This window comes from Trichechus manatus, unplaced genomic scaffold, assembly GCF_000243295.1.
Source record: "Trichechus manatus latirostris isolate Lorelei unplaced genomic scaffold, TriManLat1.0 scaffold00152, whole genome shotgun sequence".
Lineage (NCBI taxonomy): Eukaryota > Metazoa > Chordata > Mammalia > Sirenia > Trichechidae > Trichechus > Trichechus manatus.
This window is the reverse complement of record NW_004444088.1, coordinates 5809715-5830105: the sequence shown is the minus strand read 5'-3', so window position 1 is coordinate 5830105 and position 20391 is coordinate 5809715. Positions and strand designations below refer to the sequence as shown.

General features: G+C 37.8%; 1 protein-coding gene across 1 annotated transcript in view; it reads left to right on the top strand.

The window, feature by feature from the left end:
- ZC2HC1A (zinc finger C2HC-type containing 1A) overlaps positions 1-20169 on the top strand; it is a 64863-nt gene extending 44694 nt beyond the window's left edge. The window contains exons 8-9 of the mRNA XM_023740309.1: positions 11823-11930; positions 16953-20169. Of these exons, the coding sequence (XP_023596077.1) occupies positions 11823-11930; positions 16953-17118 (274 nt within the window). The 3' untranslated portion in view covers positions 17119-20169. The remainder of the gene's footprint in view (positions 1-11822; positions 11931-16952) is intronic.
- Positions 20170-20391: the final 222 nt, after the last annotated feature.

The following is a 20391-nucleotide window of genomic DNA, read 5'->3' as shown; positions in this document are numbered from 1 at the left end:
CCCACATAATTCTTAGGGTTTCTTCATTTTTTAAAATTCTTTTATCTGATTTTTTTCTCTAATAAGTTGGTGTCAAGTGCTTTATCTTCAGCATCACTAATTCTGACTTCCATTGCTTCAGTTCTGCTCTTATGACTTTCTATGGAGTTGTCTAATTCTGAAATTTTATTCTTTTGGGTTTCTGTTTGCTGTCCCTCTGTGGATTCTTGCAGTCTGTTAAATTTGGCATCATGCTCTTGTGTACCCTTCTTAAGTTCCTCTGTTGTTTTCTCTGTGTGTTCCTTGGCTTGTTCTGCCTTTTGTCTGATCTCCTTCCTGATCTCTTGAAGATCTCTGTATATTAATATTTTGATTTCTGTCCAGTAATTCCAAGAAGTTCTCTTTCTCCAGAAGGTTTCTTGATTCTTTGTTTTGGGCACTTGCTAAAGCCACCATGGTCTGCCTCTTTATGTAATTTGATATTGACTGTTGTCTCCTAGCCATCGATAAGTTATTATATTTATTTTATGTTTGCTTACCATGTCCTAGCTTTTTGTTTTTTTTTTGTTTGGATATGCCTCAATAGGCTGGTCATTGGAGCTGGTTTGATTATTGGCATCTTTGAAGCTCTCACGTCCTGTCACCAGGTGGTTAGAGCTGTCACTAGGTATGTGAGCCCAAGAGTCCATTTATTCTTCTTGTGTGGATTCAGCTCAGGTGTCCAGGTCGTTGGTCACCGAGTGTGTGGTGCAGGCTCTCACCTACAATTGTAGACAAGCAGGGATGACTGGTGTAGGCACAGGTATCTAGCTGCTGTAGAGGGTCATGCGCTGAACAACGCAGGAGGCTGACGGCTGCCCCTGAGTGTCTGCGTGGAAGATGTGTCCCTATTCCCTACAGCGTGTAGATGAGCGGGTTTTGCAGCCACACTATGGGTACCCAATACTGTTGGCTGTATGGACTGGGAGGCACCACTTATTCTCGGATCCCTGCCACGTGTGGCTAGGTGGCATGCGTGGAGCCACCAGTCCTCAGGCCTCTGTTGTGGGTAGGTGAGGACCCTGCTTAATGGGCAGGGCGGTGTCGAATGTCAACAATCTACCACTCCCCCTTACAGGTGATACAGTTGAAAATAGGCTTCATGTATATACCTTGTTGTACTGTGCTTATGAGGGTCTACGCTGTTGAAATGGACCCACACTGGTCTATGCAGGGATGAAAGGCATTCAGAGTCTGTGGATTCCTTATGACTGTGCCTAGGCAAAGGGGCTGTGCCTGCCCTGAGTTCCTGGCTTAGGGGAGATTGCAGATTATTTTTTCCTATTTTTTAATTTATTCCCTCTTCAAGGCCAGGGGAATGGCTTAGGGTGCACCTCAGGTCTTACTTCCAGCTCAGGGGTCACAGCAGTCGCTGAAGCCAGACTGGGACCCAGAGCAGAGTGGGGAGGGGACAGGTAGATGGGAGAGAGGTACTTACCAAAGGTGTGTTTTTTTGATCCATGGGGTAGGTTAGACGCACGTACTTATATTTCCCTGAATGAGCAGCACTTCTCACTGGTTCTGGAGGCTTGAGCACACTCTCCGCTGCTCAGTCTCTCTGATGTGGAAAACCTGCCCCGAGCGCCATGCTTGCCTCACCGCATGCACCAGCTGATCTGGCCCGCAGGTCAGGTCTGACAGCTCCTCACTGCTTCTGAACTCTCTCTCTACCCCCTTGCTGCTCAGTCTGGTTCCTGAACTTTGTCTTTGATATTCAGGGCTCCTAGATTGTCATATATGATCAGTTCACTTGCTTTTTCCAGGTCTTTGTTTGTAAGAGGGGCTACAGGAAGTATCTGACTACTCCACCATCTTGGCCCCACCTCCAGCATTTTAAAATTAAAATTAAATTTTGTTTCTCATACTTTTATTATATTAAAAACCCAAAAACCAAACCCACTGCTGTCGAGTTGATTCTGACTCATAGCGACCCTATAGGATAGAACACAATAAAAGAACTGCCGCATAGGGTTTCCAAGGTTTTAAGTCTTTACGGAAGCAGACTGCCACATTTTCTCCCACGGAGTGGCTGGTGGGTTCAAACCGCCAGCCTTTCAGTTAGCAGCCAAATGCTTAACCACTGTACCACCAGCCCTCCTCATATTAAAAACAGTAGGAAACATATTTCTAGTTTTTAAGTACATCCTTGTATGAGTGGAAACATGCATTTCTTGTAAGCCAGTCTTCTGACGTGTGAACTGGCTATACATGAAAAATTATTTATTTTTTAATTTCTTTTACTATAGTTGTAGACATGCCTAAGACAACCTAGAACTGCAGAACTTGACTTCTTATGTGGATAACAATGACTGAGACTATGGGACTAGGGAACTAATTTTGTCATGTAATGGAGATAATAAATTAGTCTATATTGGATTGATGAACTTTGGAGAAAAAGTGGAGAATGATACATTTCACAACTTTGCATGGCACTGAGCATCATAGCTATGGAGATCTACAAAGATACAAAAAATAAAAATTGTCAGGTTGACTCCTGCATAAGGTGACCCCGTGTGTGTCAGACTAGAACTGTGTTCCGTAGGACCTTTAGTGGCTGATTTTTCAGAAGTAAATCACCAGGCCTTTTTTCCCGAGTTGCCTCTGGGTGAACTCGAACCTCTAACCTTTTGGTTAGCAGCTAAGCATGTTAACCATTTCCACCACCCAGGGAGTGTTAGAAAATACCACTTGGTAAATTTTTCCAAATATTATTTCATAAATCATCTGTATTTCAACCTACTATGATCACTACAGATTGCAAGATACTTAGTAAGCAGACTGTGAGTGACTTGTTTTCTGAGTGAATTCACTCTCATAACATCAACGGTAAACAAGAACCTTTTCTAAGTTAAACTTTATTTTAAGTTAGGCATAGGTTGACATATCATTGCCAGATATTTCTTAAAATGCTCATGAGTTCTGAATATTTTGAAAGCCTGTAAAATAGTATTCCTTTGTTTGTATACTACTCGTATCACGGCAGTTATATTAAAAAGTCTTATTCAAAGTAGAACAATTTATCATCTATAGAAATGCATTAACTTGGAAAAAAGTAATGTATTTTTTGTCGGGGAATAGAGGATTGTTGTTGTTAGGTGCTATCGAGTCAGCTCTGACTCATAGCGACCCCACATACAACAGAATGAAACACTGCCTGATCCTGCACCATCCTCACAATCATTGTTACGCTTGAGTCCATTGTTGCAGCCACTGTGTCAGTCCATCTCATTGAGGATCTTCCTCTTTTTCACTGACCCTCTACTTTACCAGGCATGATGTCCTTCTCCAGGGACAGGTCCCTCCTGATAACATGTTCAGAGTACGTGAAATGAAGTCTCACCATCCTTGCTTCTAAGGAGCATTCTGGCTGTACTTCTTCCAAGACAAATTTGTCCGTTCTGGCTGGCAGTCCATAGTATATTCAATATTCTTCACCAGCACCATAATTCAGAGGCATCAATTCTTTGGTCTTCCTTATTCGTTGTCCAGCTTTCGCGTGCAATCGCATGAGACGATGGAAAACACCATGGTTTGGAACAGGCGCACCTTAGTCCTCAAAGTGACAGCCTTGCTTTTCAACACTTTAAAGAGGTCTTCTGCAGTAGATTTGCCCAATGCAATGCACTGGTTGATTTCTTGACTGCTACTTCCATGGGCGTTGATTGTGGATCGAAGTAAAATGAAATCCTTGACAACTTCATTCTTTTCCCTGTTTATCATGATGTTGCTTATTGTCCAGTTGTGAGGATTTTTGCTTTCTTTATGTTGAGATGCAATCCATACTGAAGGCTGTAGTCTTTGATCTTCATCAGTAAGTGCTTCAAGTCCTCTTCACTTTCAGCAAGCAAGGTTGTGTCTTCTATATATCACAGGTTCTTAATGAGCCTTTCTTCAATACTGATGCCACATTCTTCTTCATATAGTCTAGCTTCTCAGATTGTTTGCTCAGCATATAGATTGAACAAGTATGGTGAAAGGACACAACCTTGACACACACCATTCCCAACTTTAAACCACGTAGTATTCCCCTGTTCTGTTCAAACGACTGCCTGTTGGTCTGCGTACAGGTCCCTCATGAGCACAATTAAGTGTTCTGGAATTCCAGTCCTTCGCAGTGTTTTCCATAATTTGTCATCCACACAGTTGAATGCCTTTGCATGGTGAATAAAACACATGTAAACATCTTTCTGTTACTCACTGCTTTCAGCCAAGATCCATCTGACATCAGCAATGATATCCTTTGTTCCATGTCCTCTTTTGAATCCAGCTTGAACTTCTGGCTGTTCTCTGTCAATGTACTGCTGCAACCACTTTTGAATGATCTTCAGTAACATTTTACTTGTATGTGATATTAATGATATTGTTCAATAATTTATGTATTCTGTTGCATCACCTCTGTTTGGAATGGACAAGACTATGAATCTCTTCCAGTCAGTTGGCCAGGAAACTGTCTTCTAAATTTCTTGACATAGACGAGTGAGCACTTCTAGTGCTGCATCTGTTTGCTGAAACATCTCAGTTGGTATTCTGTCAATTCCTGAGGCCTTGTTTTTCACCATTCCCTTCAGTGCAGCTTGAACTTCTTCCTTCACCATCAGCTTTGATCATATGCTACTTCCTGAAATGATTGAATGTCGACCAATTCTTTTTGGTACAGTGACTCTGTATTTCTTCCATCTTCTTTTGATGCTTCCTGTGTCATTCAGTATTTTCCCCATAGAATCCTTCAGTATTGCACTCGAGGCTTTAAGTTTTTCTTCACTTCTTTCAGCTTGAAAAATGCTTAGCATGTTCTTCTCTTTTGGTTTTCTAGCTTCGGGTCTTTGCATATTTCATAATAATACTTTACCTCGTCTTCTCAAGCTGCCCTTTGAAATCTTCTGTTCAGCTCTTTTACTTCATCATTTCTTCCATTCACTTTAGCTGCTCTACGTTCAGGAGCAACCTTCAGAGTCTCTTCTGACATCCATTTTGTTTTTTTCTTTCTTTTCTGTCTTTTTAATGACATTTTTGCTTTCTTCATGTATGATGTCCTTTCCATGACTTGTCTGGTCTTTGGTTGTTAGTGTTCAGTGTGTCAAATCTATTCTTGAGATGGTCTCTAAATTCAGGTGGGACATACTTAAGGTCATGTTTTCACTCTTGTAAACTTGTTTTAATTTTCTCACCTTCAGCTTGAACTTGCATGTGAACAGCTGATGGTCTGTTATGCAGTTGGCTCCTGGCCTTATTCTGAGCTTCTCCATTGTCTGTTTGCACAGATGAAGTTGATTTGATTACTGTGTATTCCATCTAGCAAGGTCCATGTGCATAGCTGCCGTTCATGTTGTTGAAAAAAGGAATTTGCAATGAAGAAGTCATTGGTCTTGCAGAATTCTATCAATTGACCTCTAGTGTCATTTCTATGACCAAGGCTGTATTTTCCAACTACTGATCCTTCTTCTTTCTTTCCAACTTTTGCATTCCAATCACCAGTAATTATCAGTGCATCTTGATTGCATGTTTTATCAATTTCAGACTGCAGAAGTTGGTAAAAATCTTCAATTTCCTCATGTTTGGCATTAGTGGTTGATGTGTAAATATGAATAATAATATTATCTGGTCTTCGTTGTAGGTGTATAGATGTTATCCTATCACTGACAGCACTGTACTTCAGGATAGATCTTGAAATGTTCTTTTTGTCGATGAATGTGATACCATTCCTCTTCAATTTGTCATTCCCGGCATAGTATACCATATAAGTGTCCGATTCATAATGGCCAGTACTAGTCCATTTCAGCTCACTAATGCCTCGGTTATCGATTTTAAAGTGATCCATTTCATTTTTGAAGACTTCCACGTTTCCTAGATTCGTAACTTTGTACATTCCATGTTCCAGTTATTAATGGATGTTTGCAGCTGTTTCTTCTCATTTTGAGTCATGCCACATCAGCAACTAAAGGTCCCAAAAGCTTTACTCCATCCATGTCATTAAGGTCGACTCTCTTTTGAGGAGGCAGCTCTTCCCCAGTCATCTTTTGAGTGCCTTCCAACCTGAGGGGCTCATCTTCCAGTCACTATACCAGTGTTCTGCTGCTATTCATAAGGTTTTCACTGGCAGTTTTTTCAGAAGTAGACGGCCAGGTCCTTCTTCCAAGTCTGTCTTAGTGTGGAAGCTCTGCTGAAACTTGTCCACCATGGGTGACCCTGCTGGTATTTGAAGCACCGGTGCTATAGCTTCTAGCATCACAGCAACACGCAAGCCACCACAGAAGGACAAACTGACAGAGGCTCGGGGGAATACAGGATAAGGTAGTTGTATTTATCATAACCCCGTAATATATGGTAAAATAAAAACAATTCAGCATTGAAATCTGCCTTTCAGTTAAGGTTTGCAAAATCTGAAACTACTGGCATCCTCTCATACATGGAATTTTGATCTTTTAGAACAGAGGTCATCAAACTATGGTCCGAGTGCCAGATCCTACTAACCACCTATTTTTATTGAAACACAGCCATGCTCGTTGGTTTATGTATTGTCTGCCTGCTCTCATGCTACAACAGCAGAGCTGAGTAGTTGTGACAGAAATGGTATAGCCCACAAAGCCTAAAGTAGTCCCCATCCGGCCCTTTACAGGAAGAGTTTGCCAACCCCCATTCTAGAATAAGTAAAGTATTACTGCAATTAGATATTTATAGTTTGAAAGTATGGATTTTGAGGGTTCCCTGCATTTAGCAGTTCCCAAAGATAGAACTGCTACTTTTTAAACCACGTGGTATACTCAAGAACTTAGATTTGTATTTCACGGAACCACTATGGTTAAGTTATATGACACAGTCAAACAACTCATCATTGAAATCTACCTTCCAATTAGGTTTTCAGAATCTGAAATGTTGTTGTCCTCTCATATATGGAATGTATTTAATACTCCCATTAGATAATGACCTTTAAATTTTTATTAGATCTTACATATCTGCTTTCTCAAATTGAACTTCCTGTTGTATCTCATGTAAGATTTAATACTTATTGTCACAGCTAGAGAACTCTCTTCTAAAAATGTAGTCTAAAAACTTCTTAGTTTTAATTTCTGTAACATTTTTTTCTAACAAATAACATCTTTTATTCCTTATTTCCATATCCACAGATGTCCTTTGTAAGATAGTCCCTGTTTTGAATAATAATCCTTTGATAATTGTTAAGCAGCTCAAAGATAAATCTTGGTTAGTTAATTGAAATTCTAAACAGATGAATTTTCTAATACTCTTCCCCAAATTTAAAAAAATATCAGATTTTAATCTCAAACATTTCAGAAATTATATATTTAATGAAGGCAATTTTTAAACTTTAAATCGTGTAAACACCACCACCTGCGAATTATTAACAACTTTTTCCACCTACCTTCCTTGAGTGCCTGCTGTTATTCATAATTCATATTCATAGGCTACTGAAAGATCATAAAAATGAATGAAATGTGTCCCTCCTCCAAGATCCTTATAGTCCAGAGAGGTGAACACGTGTACTCAGACAGTAAGCTGCATAAACACAAACATCAGGTCTGTCTGATTTACCACTCTGTCCCCAGGAGGTAGCACAGTGCCTGACGCATAGTTCGTCCTCAGGATTTATAGAGGGAAGGAATGAGTGAAAGAATGCATGAATTAAAAAAAACCCTTAAAAAGAGCATATTAGTAAAGTTAACAAGCAGTGATGTGTTATCAGGAGTCATTGCAAAATATTTCTCCTAATCACCTAATTGATCTCCCTGCTCTTTACTATGAATGGATTTTGGTTGGTGAGAATATATACGATCCAGTTATTTGGTTGATGTAAAACAATAAAATCTCTTATAAACCTGTAGTTTTTCTTAGTATCTTCTGGCTGGAGACCCTTTATACTTTTGGTAAAAAATAGGAAGTTTCAGATGTTATGATCACTTCACATTTTTACAAGTGAATTCTCAGGATTGCTAGCCATGTTTTTTCAGCATTTTTCACATAGGGTCGTATTTTACTTTTCTCTGGGTAGATTTCAGAAATAAACTCATTCTTTGTTAGAAATTCAGATGAGGTAAAACTATAAACATAATATTTAATTCTTATTTTATATTTGGAATTTTAAAATGCAGAAGAAATCATAAGATAAAATAGTGAAAAAAAAGAAAAGAAAGATTCTGTGAATTCAGGGAAGGGGAAAGGTTAGATTATTAGTGAATGACAACTTTCAATTTCCTTCCAGTTTCACTGATTTACTTTGCAACAGTTGGTTTCCTTCCTGAGTTTCTCCGTTGATTCCATGGCCCTGCTGTATAATGTGACGTTTGTTTGGGTGTACATGAAAGCTAGCAGGGTGGCCTGTGTATTGAGAATGTTCAGGGCTAATTACAGACACTGTGTGAACTCCCTGAAAATTCTTTTTGGAATTAGTTCTGACTCTGGCTGTCAGATAATGAATTAAGGGCTTGGGGGTGGGGGGTGGGGTGCATTTCTAATGAACCAGAATAATGTCTAGTTTTGTTTTTTTTTAAATTAATTTCTTTAACTGTATAAAGTAGCAAACAGCAGCAATCTCCTTATGGGTACACCTTTATGTATTTTAATAGTAAGATGGACAAGTTAGGCCCTCCACTTCGAACTGGAAGAAGTGTGCAAAGGTTATATGACAGTGATACAAAATCAGACAGTGCCGTCAAAAGACATGAGTTATTGCCCATTTACAAGTAAGTATTTGTAACTCAGTTTGGTTAATCTCGTTCACGTATTTCCTTCAAAGGCTTTAATATACCAGGATACCATAACTTGTACATTCCTATACTAAAGAAATCTTAGTTTAATTATTTTATAATCAAAAAGTTCTAAATATTTTTTTAGGACTTAAAACATTTTGATTTTTTTGGTGAACACTTCTATCTAAATGAAGCTCTTTTTAGAGCACACATTTTATTCCATTAAATTTTTATTTTTAAAGTATTGAAATATCAGTCTCCTGTAATAATTGTTATTTTTATGAAGCATTTTTTTGGAGGAGTATTTTTAAAAACAAACATATGTGGGATATTATGCCATATGTATTATATAATACTGATTTTCTTTAGTTAAGCAGATGGTGAATTATTATTAAAAAGTCAGAAAAAAATGATATGAGAAAGCATTCAATCTTGGGAACCTTAGGCTTTTTGTTAGACAGAAATATTCATAGATTCCATGTGAAAAAGGGAAAGGTAGCACACTGCCAGACACACTCCTCTGTGTCCTAGTAGCCTAGCAGATGAGCAGAGAGGTGAGCGTGTCATGGCGATCATTCTGGAACTCTACCAAATGAGGCTTCAAGACTTGGCTGGTTTGGGCCCCAACACTGGCTCTAGTGCTAGCATTTTTAAATGATGAAATCAGGGCCTAAAAAATTAAATGCTTAATACTGAAAAATAAATTACTAAACAAACTTGACTTCGTTAACTTTTAAACCGAAGCCTTCTACAACATTCTGCCTACTTTGTATAAAAATGAATAGTAAATATATAAAAATAAAATGAGGTTGGAAAATCTTTGAGATCTTTGTAATAGCCATGTGTTATTTTTAATTAGTGATCAATTCTAGAAGGAAGGCTTTTTGATCTGTGAGCCTTTTTCCTTTGTCCTACTACTACTGTCTGTACCCTCTGAAGCAAATCTCAAGGAAACCCTTCATAGTAAGTCAAGTGAAGTACATTCTAAAATCAAATTTTCTTTTTTTATTTATTTGAGCTGGAACAGGCAGATTCTAGATAAAGAATAGGGATAGCACTTTTTAGCGTCTGGCCAGGAAGAAAAGTGTGTTGACTGTTCGGGCAACATGTTTTAAGTATTTATCAAAATAGACAGTTCTTCCAGTTCTTTTGAGAATGGTTCTTGTCGTTCAGATTCAGTATTAGTTCTTTACCAATTCTTATAAGATGTTACTAAAAATAGATAGGCACTTAATAATGGCTACTTTTAATGTTGATAATCTCATATTTTCTCTAAACACTTTGAACAACTTTAAGTTATTGATACAATGAAGTCGTGTGAGTATCTACATGGATGTGTTTGTAGCTCATTTACCTATTATATGAAGGTGATAGGATTTCTACAAAGACTATATTCCAGAGCCATAAAATGTACTTTCTTTTCCCTTTTGAGTCTCACCAGAGAATTCCCATTCCTTGACAGTGAATATTTAGAGAATGGCTTCCTGAAGAGGCAGAATAGAACAACCTCATGGTTGCATTTGCAACTGACCATTTGAAGACCACTTGAAGTGGTCCAGAGCAACCTTTGCTTTTCAGGTTTAGAAATAATGACTTAAAGAAGTAACTGCTCAAAGCAACTTTTTCTCTGAATGGCGACATCACATACTGCTGAATGTGAGCTTTGAAATACAACCCACCTAGGTTCAAGTACTCTGCCATGTAGTTATTCTGCAACTTACTTAATCTCTCTGAACCTGAGTTTCTTCAACTTTAAAATGACAGTAATATTTTTTGAGATTTTTGTGAGGATAAAACAGAGTGGCACCATAGTTGACATGTCGTAGGCATTTAACAATAGTAAATGTTGCTATTACCTGTGTGCAATTTGGAGGTAGCTGTTTAAAATTTTAGGGCACTCTCTTCAACTTTGCTGTATAAATAGAAGAAGAAGAATTTCAGCCAAAGTTGAAGAGCTTCCAATCTAAATGAATTCTTATGTAACACAATATTGCTTAGCCGTGAAATGGAAAGATTTGACTAAATCTTTAAAGAGGGAGAAGGAAACTAATGCTTTGTTGAGCATCTGAACCCTGAAACATACTGGCTGTGTCACCTTTGTTTAGTTACTTAATCGTGCTTTGCCTCATTGACCTCATCTGTATAGAATGATTGTAAGGATTAAATAAGTTAGTATATAGAAGGCAATTAGAGATACAGCATGTAGTAAGCACTATTATAGAAATTCCTACTTGTAATAGTAGCAAAAGCAGCAGTAGTAATAGTATCATCAACTAACCAAATGTTTTATACAATTTATATTCCATAACATTTCTATAAGATAAGTGATGATGATCACATTTTATCAGTAAGAGAACTTGGTTTCAGAGAGGTTGACCGCTATCACAGAGCTAGTCAGTGGCTGTTGGAAAATGAATCCAGAGCCATCTGAATCCCAAAGTCTGTATACTTGTACCATTAGATTATTATATCTTCTTCTAAGCTTTCTTGGATTCCTAAATTTTCTCAAAGGGAGTCCAGTGATGATCCACCCAAAGTGCCTCCTCTGCTGATATCAGATGGTCCAGGTTGTGTATTTGGTGAAATTAAATCTTTAAAGGGAAAATTGTATTGACCCAATTATATAGTTACTGTTCCAAGAACAGACTTTCAAAAATTGAATGTTATTCTGTTAAAGTGGTTAACTAATGTTTCTTTTTTTTTAAATCACGTTTTATATGCTTGGATAATAATAAAACTTGTCTAATGTATTATTTAACAATTATACATAGGCATTTAACAAAACTTTTTTTTTTGAGGCAATTATACATTGAGATTTTTTTTTTTTATTTGAGACCTTTCAGAATTAACTTAAAAGTTTCATGTAAAGCATGTATACATATTTTATTTTTATGTGCCTTCAGGATAATGTTAGTAAATGCAAAACGGCCTTGGTTTATTCTTAACTGTTTGTTTTCAGACTTATTTATGTTTTAATTGTCTATCGAACTTACCTCTCTCTGTCTTCTCATTACTTACCTAATCATGCAGGTAGGCAATTTGAAAAATAAAAGTTGACTATTCAACACTTTTTTCATTATGCTGTCTCTTTTTCCCTTTTAGAGCTAACATCAAATCTCGAAGTTCCACACCACCGAGTTTGGCAAGAAATCCTGCCTCAGGTGTGCCTACAAGCAAAAGAAAAACATATACTGAGAGCTACATAAGCAGGTATGTTTAGCTCTACTATCGTAATAACTAAAATGAAAATGATTGTAATTTTCCAGGGACTGTACACCAAAATATGTATCTGTCTCTCTGATCTTTCCTTTGCTATATGATTTAATTTTTCTTTTAATATATAAACTGAAGAATTAGTTTGGTCATAAATAATAGTTTTTATCTACCTTGTAGTTACAATTGTTGTTAATGCTCAAAGACAGTTTGTTCAGTTCCACTGGATTTATTGTTTTTTTTGGTCTTAATTTTAACTACAGTGTTGTTGTTTTTACCTATACGAATTGAATAATAGATCCTTTGAGCCACTGTTATTTTATTGTAATTTTCAACATCATTTTAATACATTTAAACTGACCTCTGAGGTTGTGATTATGTACATACTTCCCACTTCCATTTCTGACCTGCCTTGGTACTTGCTCAGCTTTGACGTTCACTCTGGTTTCGAGCGTATAAGGAAACTGTCCCATTACTGACATTTGTCGTATATACCCAAACTTATTCCAGAAATTTTTAAGGCAACATACATAAGTACTTAAAGTACAGTGAGGTACAACAGTTTGAAACATGGAAGAAGAATAGGGAAGGAAAGGAAAAATAAAAATCAAAAAATATCATAGAAGCAGGGGTGAAGTTAGTCCACAAAATACGTGCCATGAGACCCTGTACGTAGGCTGGCCCTGGGCCACAGACTGGGGCCTGAGCATCGTAGCACACAGCATACAGAGGAAGATAGGGGTCTTCATCTAGGATTCATGGTGTCTATAAAAGAACGTCCAGCCAGTCTCTCTGGAGAAGCACAGCTAGTCCTGAGGCCTCAAAATTTCTCCCGTGCGTTCTCATAAAGAGGAGAATGTACTGGGTAACTTGTTCATCGGCATTCCTACTGTAAATATGGCAATACACGTCATAGGGTGTTTTCTAATAACTATCCATAATGGCTTAATTATGATTTAATTCAGGGATAGATGTTTGAGTATCTGAGATACCAGCTCCACCCTGGCTGCTCATCAGTCACCTGTGGAACTTTCTAAACACAAACTTGCCTGAGTTCCTCCCAGAGGTTCGCATTGCTTTGGCTTGGAGAGTGGGATCTGGGCAGCTGCCATTGGAAGAGCTTCAAGGACGATGCCTGCACAGCAGGGGGTGAGACCCGCCGAGGATAGGTGAATTGCTGTCTTCCCGCCGGACTCTAATAAATGCTGCTTGTTTCAGCGGGGGTTCTGATACACTTCAGATGTCAAAGAAGTGAGCTTACGTTTCTCGGAGCACTGGAGTGTAGCCCTTCTCTGTTGTTGTGTATGTGTGGAGGCAGGTGTTTTGGATCAGAGCTGATTCAAAATGATTTCAAATTTTATGAAAATGGAGAATTTAATAAATAACACATGCTTGAATAAAAGGATCATCTTACCTCTCCAAAGAGGCGGACAAAAGACGTGCCTACAGGCAGGGGCAAAAATCACGTTAAGAAATAATTTTGAATTCTTTTTTTTTTTTTCCTTTTTCTTTCTTTTTAAGTGGTTGATATCTGATAGGAAACCCAGAGCCATGCTCACTTGCCTTTCACTTACTAACCCAGCCCCTACCCCAGATAAAAATAATATAACCATGACAGGTGAAGAAATTAGAGATTTCTGGTTCTGGTAGTGTGACAGACGACATATCCTAGAAGACCCCTCCTCTAAAAACACCTAGAAATGGTGGATAAAATAGAACGTACTTCTCATTGAATGCATAGCTGTGTTCTCAGAAAAGTAAGGGAACAAAAATGTAAAGGAAGCTAGAGGTCAGATTGGTAAATTAACCCAACACTGCAGCCGTATATGAGGTTTTTGACTGATCTTCATGATCTCAAGGCTTGGGTTTTAATGTCATTGTAGGAGAGAGGAGTTAAGTTCTTGGACTTGTAGGAACTAGAGCATTAGTAACTCAGCTTCACCATCCCACATGCCTCTCACTTTGAGTTCACCAAGGGATCTTCTTAGGCCCATCTAGAGAGACTTACATGACTATATCACATTTGACATTGGAGTCACTTATAAGAAATGTAGAATAATAAGGAACCCTAGTGGCACAGTGGTTAAGTGTTCAGCTGCTAACTGAAAGGTTGGTGCTTTGAACCCAGCTGCCGCTCCAAGGGAGAAATGTGTGACAGTCTGCTTCCATCAAGATTACAGCCTTGGAAACCCCATGGGCCAGTTCTGCTCTGTCCTATAGGGTAGCTAATGAGTCAGGATTGACGTGACAGCAATGAATTTTTGGAGCCCTGGTGGCACAGCAGTTAAAGCACTCAGCTGCTAACCGCAAGGTCAGTGGTTCGAACGTACCAGCCGCTCCGTATGTGAAAGATGTGGCAGTCTGCTTCCGTAAAGATTTACAGCCTTAGAAACCCTATGAGGCAGCTCTGCTCTGTCCTGTAGGGTCGCTATGAGTCAGAATCAACTCGATGGCAGTAGGTTTTTTTCTGGTTTTTAAGAAGCTACTAACCCAAGACCATTTTAGTTTTTTTCCAGTTAAGAATTTTTAGAATATGCAGATACTGTATTTTCAGACCTTAAACTCACGTGAAGACGAACCTGTAGTTACGAGTTATCAGGGAGAACTCCTGCATCCCTCTGAGACATGGCTGAGACGGGTTTTCTATTTCTAGTTGGTGGATTTTTTTTCCCTAGTCCATCCTTTCACTGAGGGATAACTCCTTGAGTATTGTGAGAAAAGGGTTAATAAAACCTGTCATGGATTGAATTGTATCCCCCCAAAATAATGTGTCAGCTTGGTTAGGCCATGATTCTCAGTATTGTGTGGTTGTCCTCCATTTTGTGATTGATGTAATTTTCCTATATGTTGTAAATCCTAATCTCTGCCTGTGGTTAATGAGGCAAGATTAGATTATGTTTAAGAGGATTAGGGTGGGATGTAACACCCTAACTCAGGTCGCATCCCTGATCCAGTTTAAAGGGAGTTTCCCTGGGGTGTGGCCTGCACCACTTTTTATCTTACAAGAGATGAAAGAGAAGCCAACAGAGAGCGGGGGACCTCATACCACCAAGAAAGCAGTACCAGGAGCAGAGCACATCCTTTGGACCCGGGGTTCCTGCACGGAGAAGCTCCTAGTCCAGAGGAAGATTGATGACAAGGACTTCTCTCCAGAACCGACAGAGAGAAAGCCTTCCCCTGGAGCTGGTGCCCTGAAGTTGGACTTCTATCCTACTAGACTGTGAGAGAATAAACTTCTGTTTGTTAAAGCCATCCACTTGTGGTATTTCTTTTACAGCAACACTGGATGACTAAGACAAAACCCTTTTTCCTCTTCTATGAAAAATTTGAAGACAATTCTTAGCTTTGTTTCAATGAAACTTAATGAAGGTGTAATATCAGTTGTGTTTCCAGGCAACAAGGGTTATAGGCAGTCCCTTGAAACTAGATTATCCCTTGGGGTGACCTGGACGCTATGTCTGTGAGTCTGTTATAACAGAGAATGGTTCTTTTGGGGGACATGGAATTTCTAATTAAATTGGTTCCACACCTGCTTATAAGATCTCCTTCTCTCACACCTAAACTGTCATTTGGAGGGTCAAAGATTAGCTTTAGGACTGCTGCAAGGGCTCCGTGGAAGAGAAATGCTTGACACTACCCTTCTATTATTCTATTAAAAAAAAAAAAGAAAAAACCACTGCCGTCAAGTAGTGGCTTCTTAGGAGAAGCAAAAGCCGGTCGGGTTGAGTGTGAAGTGTTCATAACCCAGGCTTTCCAGTTCTCGCAGATGTATCTAAGAAACGTAAGCTCACAATTCCAAATTACAAAGCACACAGGGACTTCCAGACAACACAAAGAAACAAGCAATCAGTAATGAATGTGGGTTAGCAGAAAACAGAGAGCAGTGTCCATGACTTCAGATATTGAAATGATCAAACCCAGACTATTCGATAAGAGGGAATTGAAATTATTAACATATGCCATAAAAATTTTCAAAATAACCAAATAAGACTTCTCAGCAGAGGAAAGGAAGAATGGAATTATTTATTTTCAAGACAGTGAAGCTGGTTTATTTTCTCTTGGCATTCTTCCTTGATTGGGGTTATGTCTCCCTAATCCATTACTATCTTCTTTATGCTTTAAAGGGACTATACTGAGAGCTATAAATTTGTCCATATCTAAGAGATGCCTCTTGATTCAGAAGATGGTAGTGACTCTACAGCTCTCTCCTGGAGTTGAAAGGAGAGGAAACAAAGCATAGCACATAAAATGCTGTCATTTGGCCTTATTTTCATTTCAGTGACCTTTAGATCTCTAGTGAATTTTATAAGAAAGCGAGTAAATTTTTTTTTTTCAGTCACCCCTAAGCTGCTTGCATACAAGAATTGTCCAACAGTTCCCTTTAGGATGACTCTTCCAGGAGGAGGTGTGAAGATGCTATTACAGGACTCAAGAATCTCTGCTTACGGTTAATTAAATGTTTCACCAGTAGAGTCTGTATTTCCTCCTTGACTATCTTCTGTGATAAGACTTTTATAACATCAAGCATTTTGCGCTAAACTCTTAAACTATAGTATCTAGAGTCTATTTTACCTTCACGGAGATACCTTGTTTAAGCAAGCTCACCCTTCCAGGGGATACACAGGGTCTCATTGAATATTTACTGCATTGTAATAATTTAATAGAACAGTAAAATTAAAATGAATACAATAAATACTGTGAGTATCATCCAACAATTTTTGTGACCAGGGAGAAGACCTTTCTGTTCCCATTGTAGTAAATGGCTAGTGCCCAGAGCAGATGGAAAGCATGTCTGCATTTGGTCATGAAAAATCCTCCCAGCAGGGACAGGTATAATGCTAACGAAAACATTCACAACTACAGTATTGACTAACAGGTGTTCTTTTTTTAAAAATCTGAAGAAAAATAAGTTTCAACAAGCTTTTGGTTGTACTTAATATTATCTCCTTTTTCCCAGGGGTTATGAGTTGAAAACTACTCACGTATACTTTGTTTTTCCACTTTCTTTCTGGACTTCAGGCCAGATGGAGACTACCTATCTTCACTTAATGGTGGAAACATTAAAAGCAGTGAAGGAAATTCATCCGGACACTTACCAAAATTTTGCCACGAGTGTGGGACCAAATACCCTGTAGAATGGGCCAAGTTCTGCTGTGAGTGTGGCATTCGAAGAGTGGTTCTGTGAATGAAGCCCGAGGTCCAGAGTTGTACGACAATAGCTGCTTGGATGCTAGAGCACTCCCTTATTTTGTGCTAAAAACATTCAAAATACCTTTTTCAGTAACTTTTGGAGCATAATCCTTTGGCTGTGTAATGCGTGTATATATATATGTGTATGTATACTGTATATAATAAGTGCCTGATACCCCATTCTGGAAATGTTCACTTAAGCTGTCAGAAAATAATTTCGGATGGAATCATTGACTTAGACGTGAACTTCTCGGTGGTGGTGTGAAAGCACGTTAAGTGACTTCCCCAAACTCAGACTCTAGTCTTAGCCCTGCACTCTTTAGGATAATCGTTATGGAGCAGAAAAATCAGAGTTATTTGTTTTTATCGGTGCCTGTCTTTGAATAGTATCATAATAGGATGGGATGTTGGAATTTTGTATTTGAAGATAATATTTTTAGTCACAAATAGTCATGTGAGATCATCTTCCTGCGGAGCTCTTGAACACCTGATTTTATGAATCTTAAAAAATGCGAGCCAAAAACAAAAAAAGATGAGGTCTGTTTTCCTTTACTTAGTGTATTATTAGTTAAATAATTTAAATATTCTTACTTATTTTTTGAAAATGTAATTATGCACTTTCCTTTTCAGATAAACAAATGAAAGCACAAATGTATCTTCTGTTTATAACTGATTTTTAATTCTGTGCATGAGTTAAACATAGATTCTTTCTACCTTTGTGTCTCTCAATTTCACATTTTTCCTTCTTTCCCTAACCTCGTGTCTGAATAGTGGTCTTAATATACTAATTCGTTGGTTGCAAAATATGAAAATATAATTATTTAATGTACAATGCACAAAATTCCTTGCAGAATCTTACATGTTGAAAAATGTTTTCTTTCTATATGTCTGAATTTAAAAGAAATTATTTTAACAGATTTTAAAATAAATCACCTCAGCTAATAAATAATAATTGTGGAAATTAATCATTAGTGCAGGGCATGCAGGTAAAAAGTATTTGAATTTTAGTCCCTTGAAGTACAGTTGGATGTAGCTATGAGGTTATCAGAATGTCTAATTTTTCCGACTCGTATTTTCTTCTGTAGTGTTTAGTGTTGAAACACCATTTAAATTACAATAAAAAGCCACTGAAAATGTATTGTTATAGTGTGTAGTTGATTTGTTATGTAATTAAACATACACAAACATTACATTATATTACAGTTTCTCCTTAACTTTGACTAAAATTCAGCTTTTAAAGTCATTGTCATTCACAGTGCAACAACGTTTAGTAATGGATCTCTTTGATTGCTTATGCAGCCATATTCAGTAGTTCTCCAGCAACTTCTGGTCAACCCTAAGAGTGCTTGGATCTTATTTTCAAGGTACAAGCAGATCTTTTGTATTTTAGGCAATTGCTAATTCTTGTTTATGATTGTAATGAGCTATAAGGATCAGCATAGAAATTTGTGGCTTAGAATGTTTTAACCCTGAAATTTATTTATGCTTATACTTTATAATTTTATTTATTCATTGGTACATTTTTTTTTTTAAGTTTGGGCAAGGGAGTATAGACTTAGTGGTAATGGGATTGTCTTTTGAGATGCCTTCTGATTTCTGATTTTTGTTAGATGGCTTTTGTTTGTTTTTTCTGGTTATCGTTAATCATACTGGTCCAAAAAATCAATCAATCAAACAAAACTGGTCCAACAACTAGAATAAACTGTAATAAATTCAGGAGACTAGTGTACATATCAGAATTCGATTTCAGTAAGTTCTGTTTCTTGTCCTAATTGTTATAACTCGTATGAAGAAGAATGGTAAACTGTTATCTAGATCTAAGCACTGTTTTCTCTCAAGTACTGCTTTTAAGGCCACATGCTTTTTTGGTCTGCAAAGGAAGAGTAGATAAACGAGTGTGAATTAAACTGGCCAGATTTGTTTCTCGCCACATTTTACAGTAGCAAATAAATGTTTAAATGTACTACATGGGAACTGAGTTGGTAAGAAATCCTCTAGTTCCAGATCCCAGAGATTATTATAGACAATGAGTAGGTGAACTATGTATGAATTATGAAATGTGTGACACTGTATTTATATGCATTTTTGTATTATTTTCACATTATCCTCACATTGGTTTCTTGTGCAATAGTTCGGTTTTTAAGAAATTTTCCTAGATCTGTGTATGCATCATTTATTTTCAAAGGTATTCGTCAGTGTTGTAGAATAAAAAATGATTTTAAGCTTAAATTTAAAATGTAAAAATTGCTTATATATTATTCTGAAAGCTATTGGCTTGAAAAAGTAAGATTATAGTGTCTACTGTTGTCCCTTGTTCACTATATATATTTTTTATTTACAAATAATGTCTTCATTTTTGAACCTATTCAATAAAGACATGAAGCATAAAAATGCCACCTGGTATTCATTGGTGTCTTTTTAGCCAGCCTTATGTAGAAAGATAGGAACACACTAAAATATGAAAAATAAATGCTGAAGTGAAAAATGCAGATTTTTCTGTGAGAAAGGTTTTCATCGCCAGTTTTTTTAATGACATTGGCTTATTAAGCAAGTTATTACTATTTTATCGGACTGAAGTGTTTTAGAACTTTAAAGTATTCTATAAATCACACCTAACAAAGTATAGAGATGTTTTTCCCACACGTTTTTTAAGGCACAGAAGCATTCTCTCATAGCCAATATGGTTTAGCATTTGAAAACATCAGTGACATCAATGCTGATGGTAAATATTATGGATGTTTCTAGCTAAGTAATAAACAGTTTAATGGCAGAAAGCTAAAAGTTTGTGATGAATATTATTTAGACTACTCATACTTAAAATTGTAAAAAGTAGCTATCTCTAGTGAGAATATGACCAGATTCAAAAACCGAACCACAACCGTTGCCATCCAGTTAACTCCGACTCATAGTGACCCTATGGGACAGAAACCACCACTTCTTTCTCCCTGGGAGCGCCTGGTGGGTTCCAGCCGCCCACCTCTGGTCAGTCCCCGAGCACTGGAACCATTGTGCTGTTGCCATACCCATCGAGTTGATTCAGACTCATAGTGACCCTATAGGACAGGTGAAACTACCCCCCGCAGGGCTTCCAAGGAGCAGCTGGGGGATTCAAACTGCTGGCTTGTGGGTAGCAGCCGAAACTCCTGACCACTGCGCCGCCAGGGCTCCGTTGTCAGGATGTTCTTGATTCATAGTTTTGCTTGGCTTATATGTGAATTGCTTTTCGGCCACTAGAGGGTGCTTTTGGATAATTTCATATTTCTAGTCT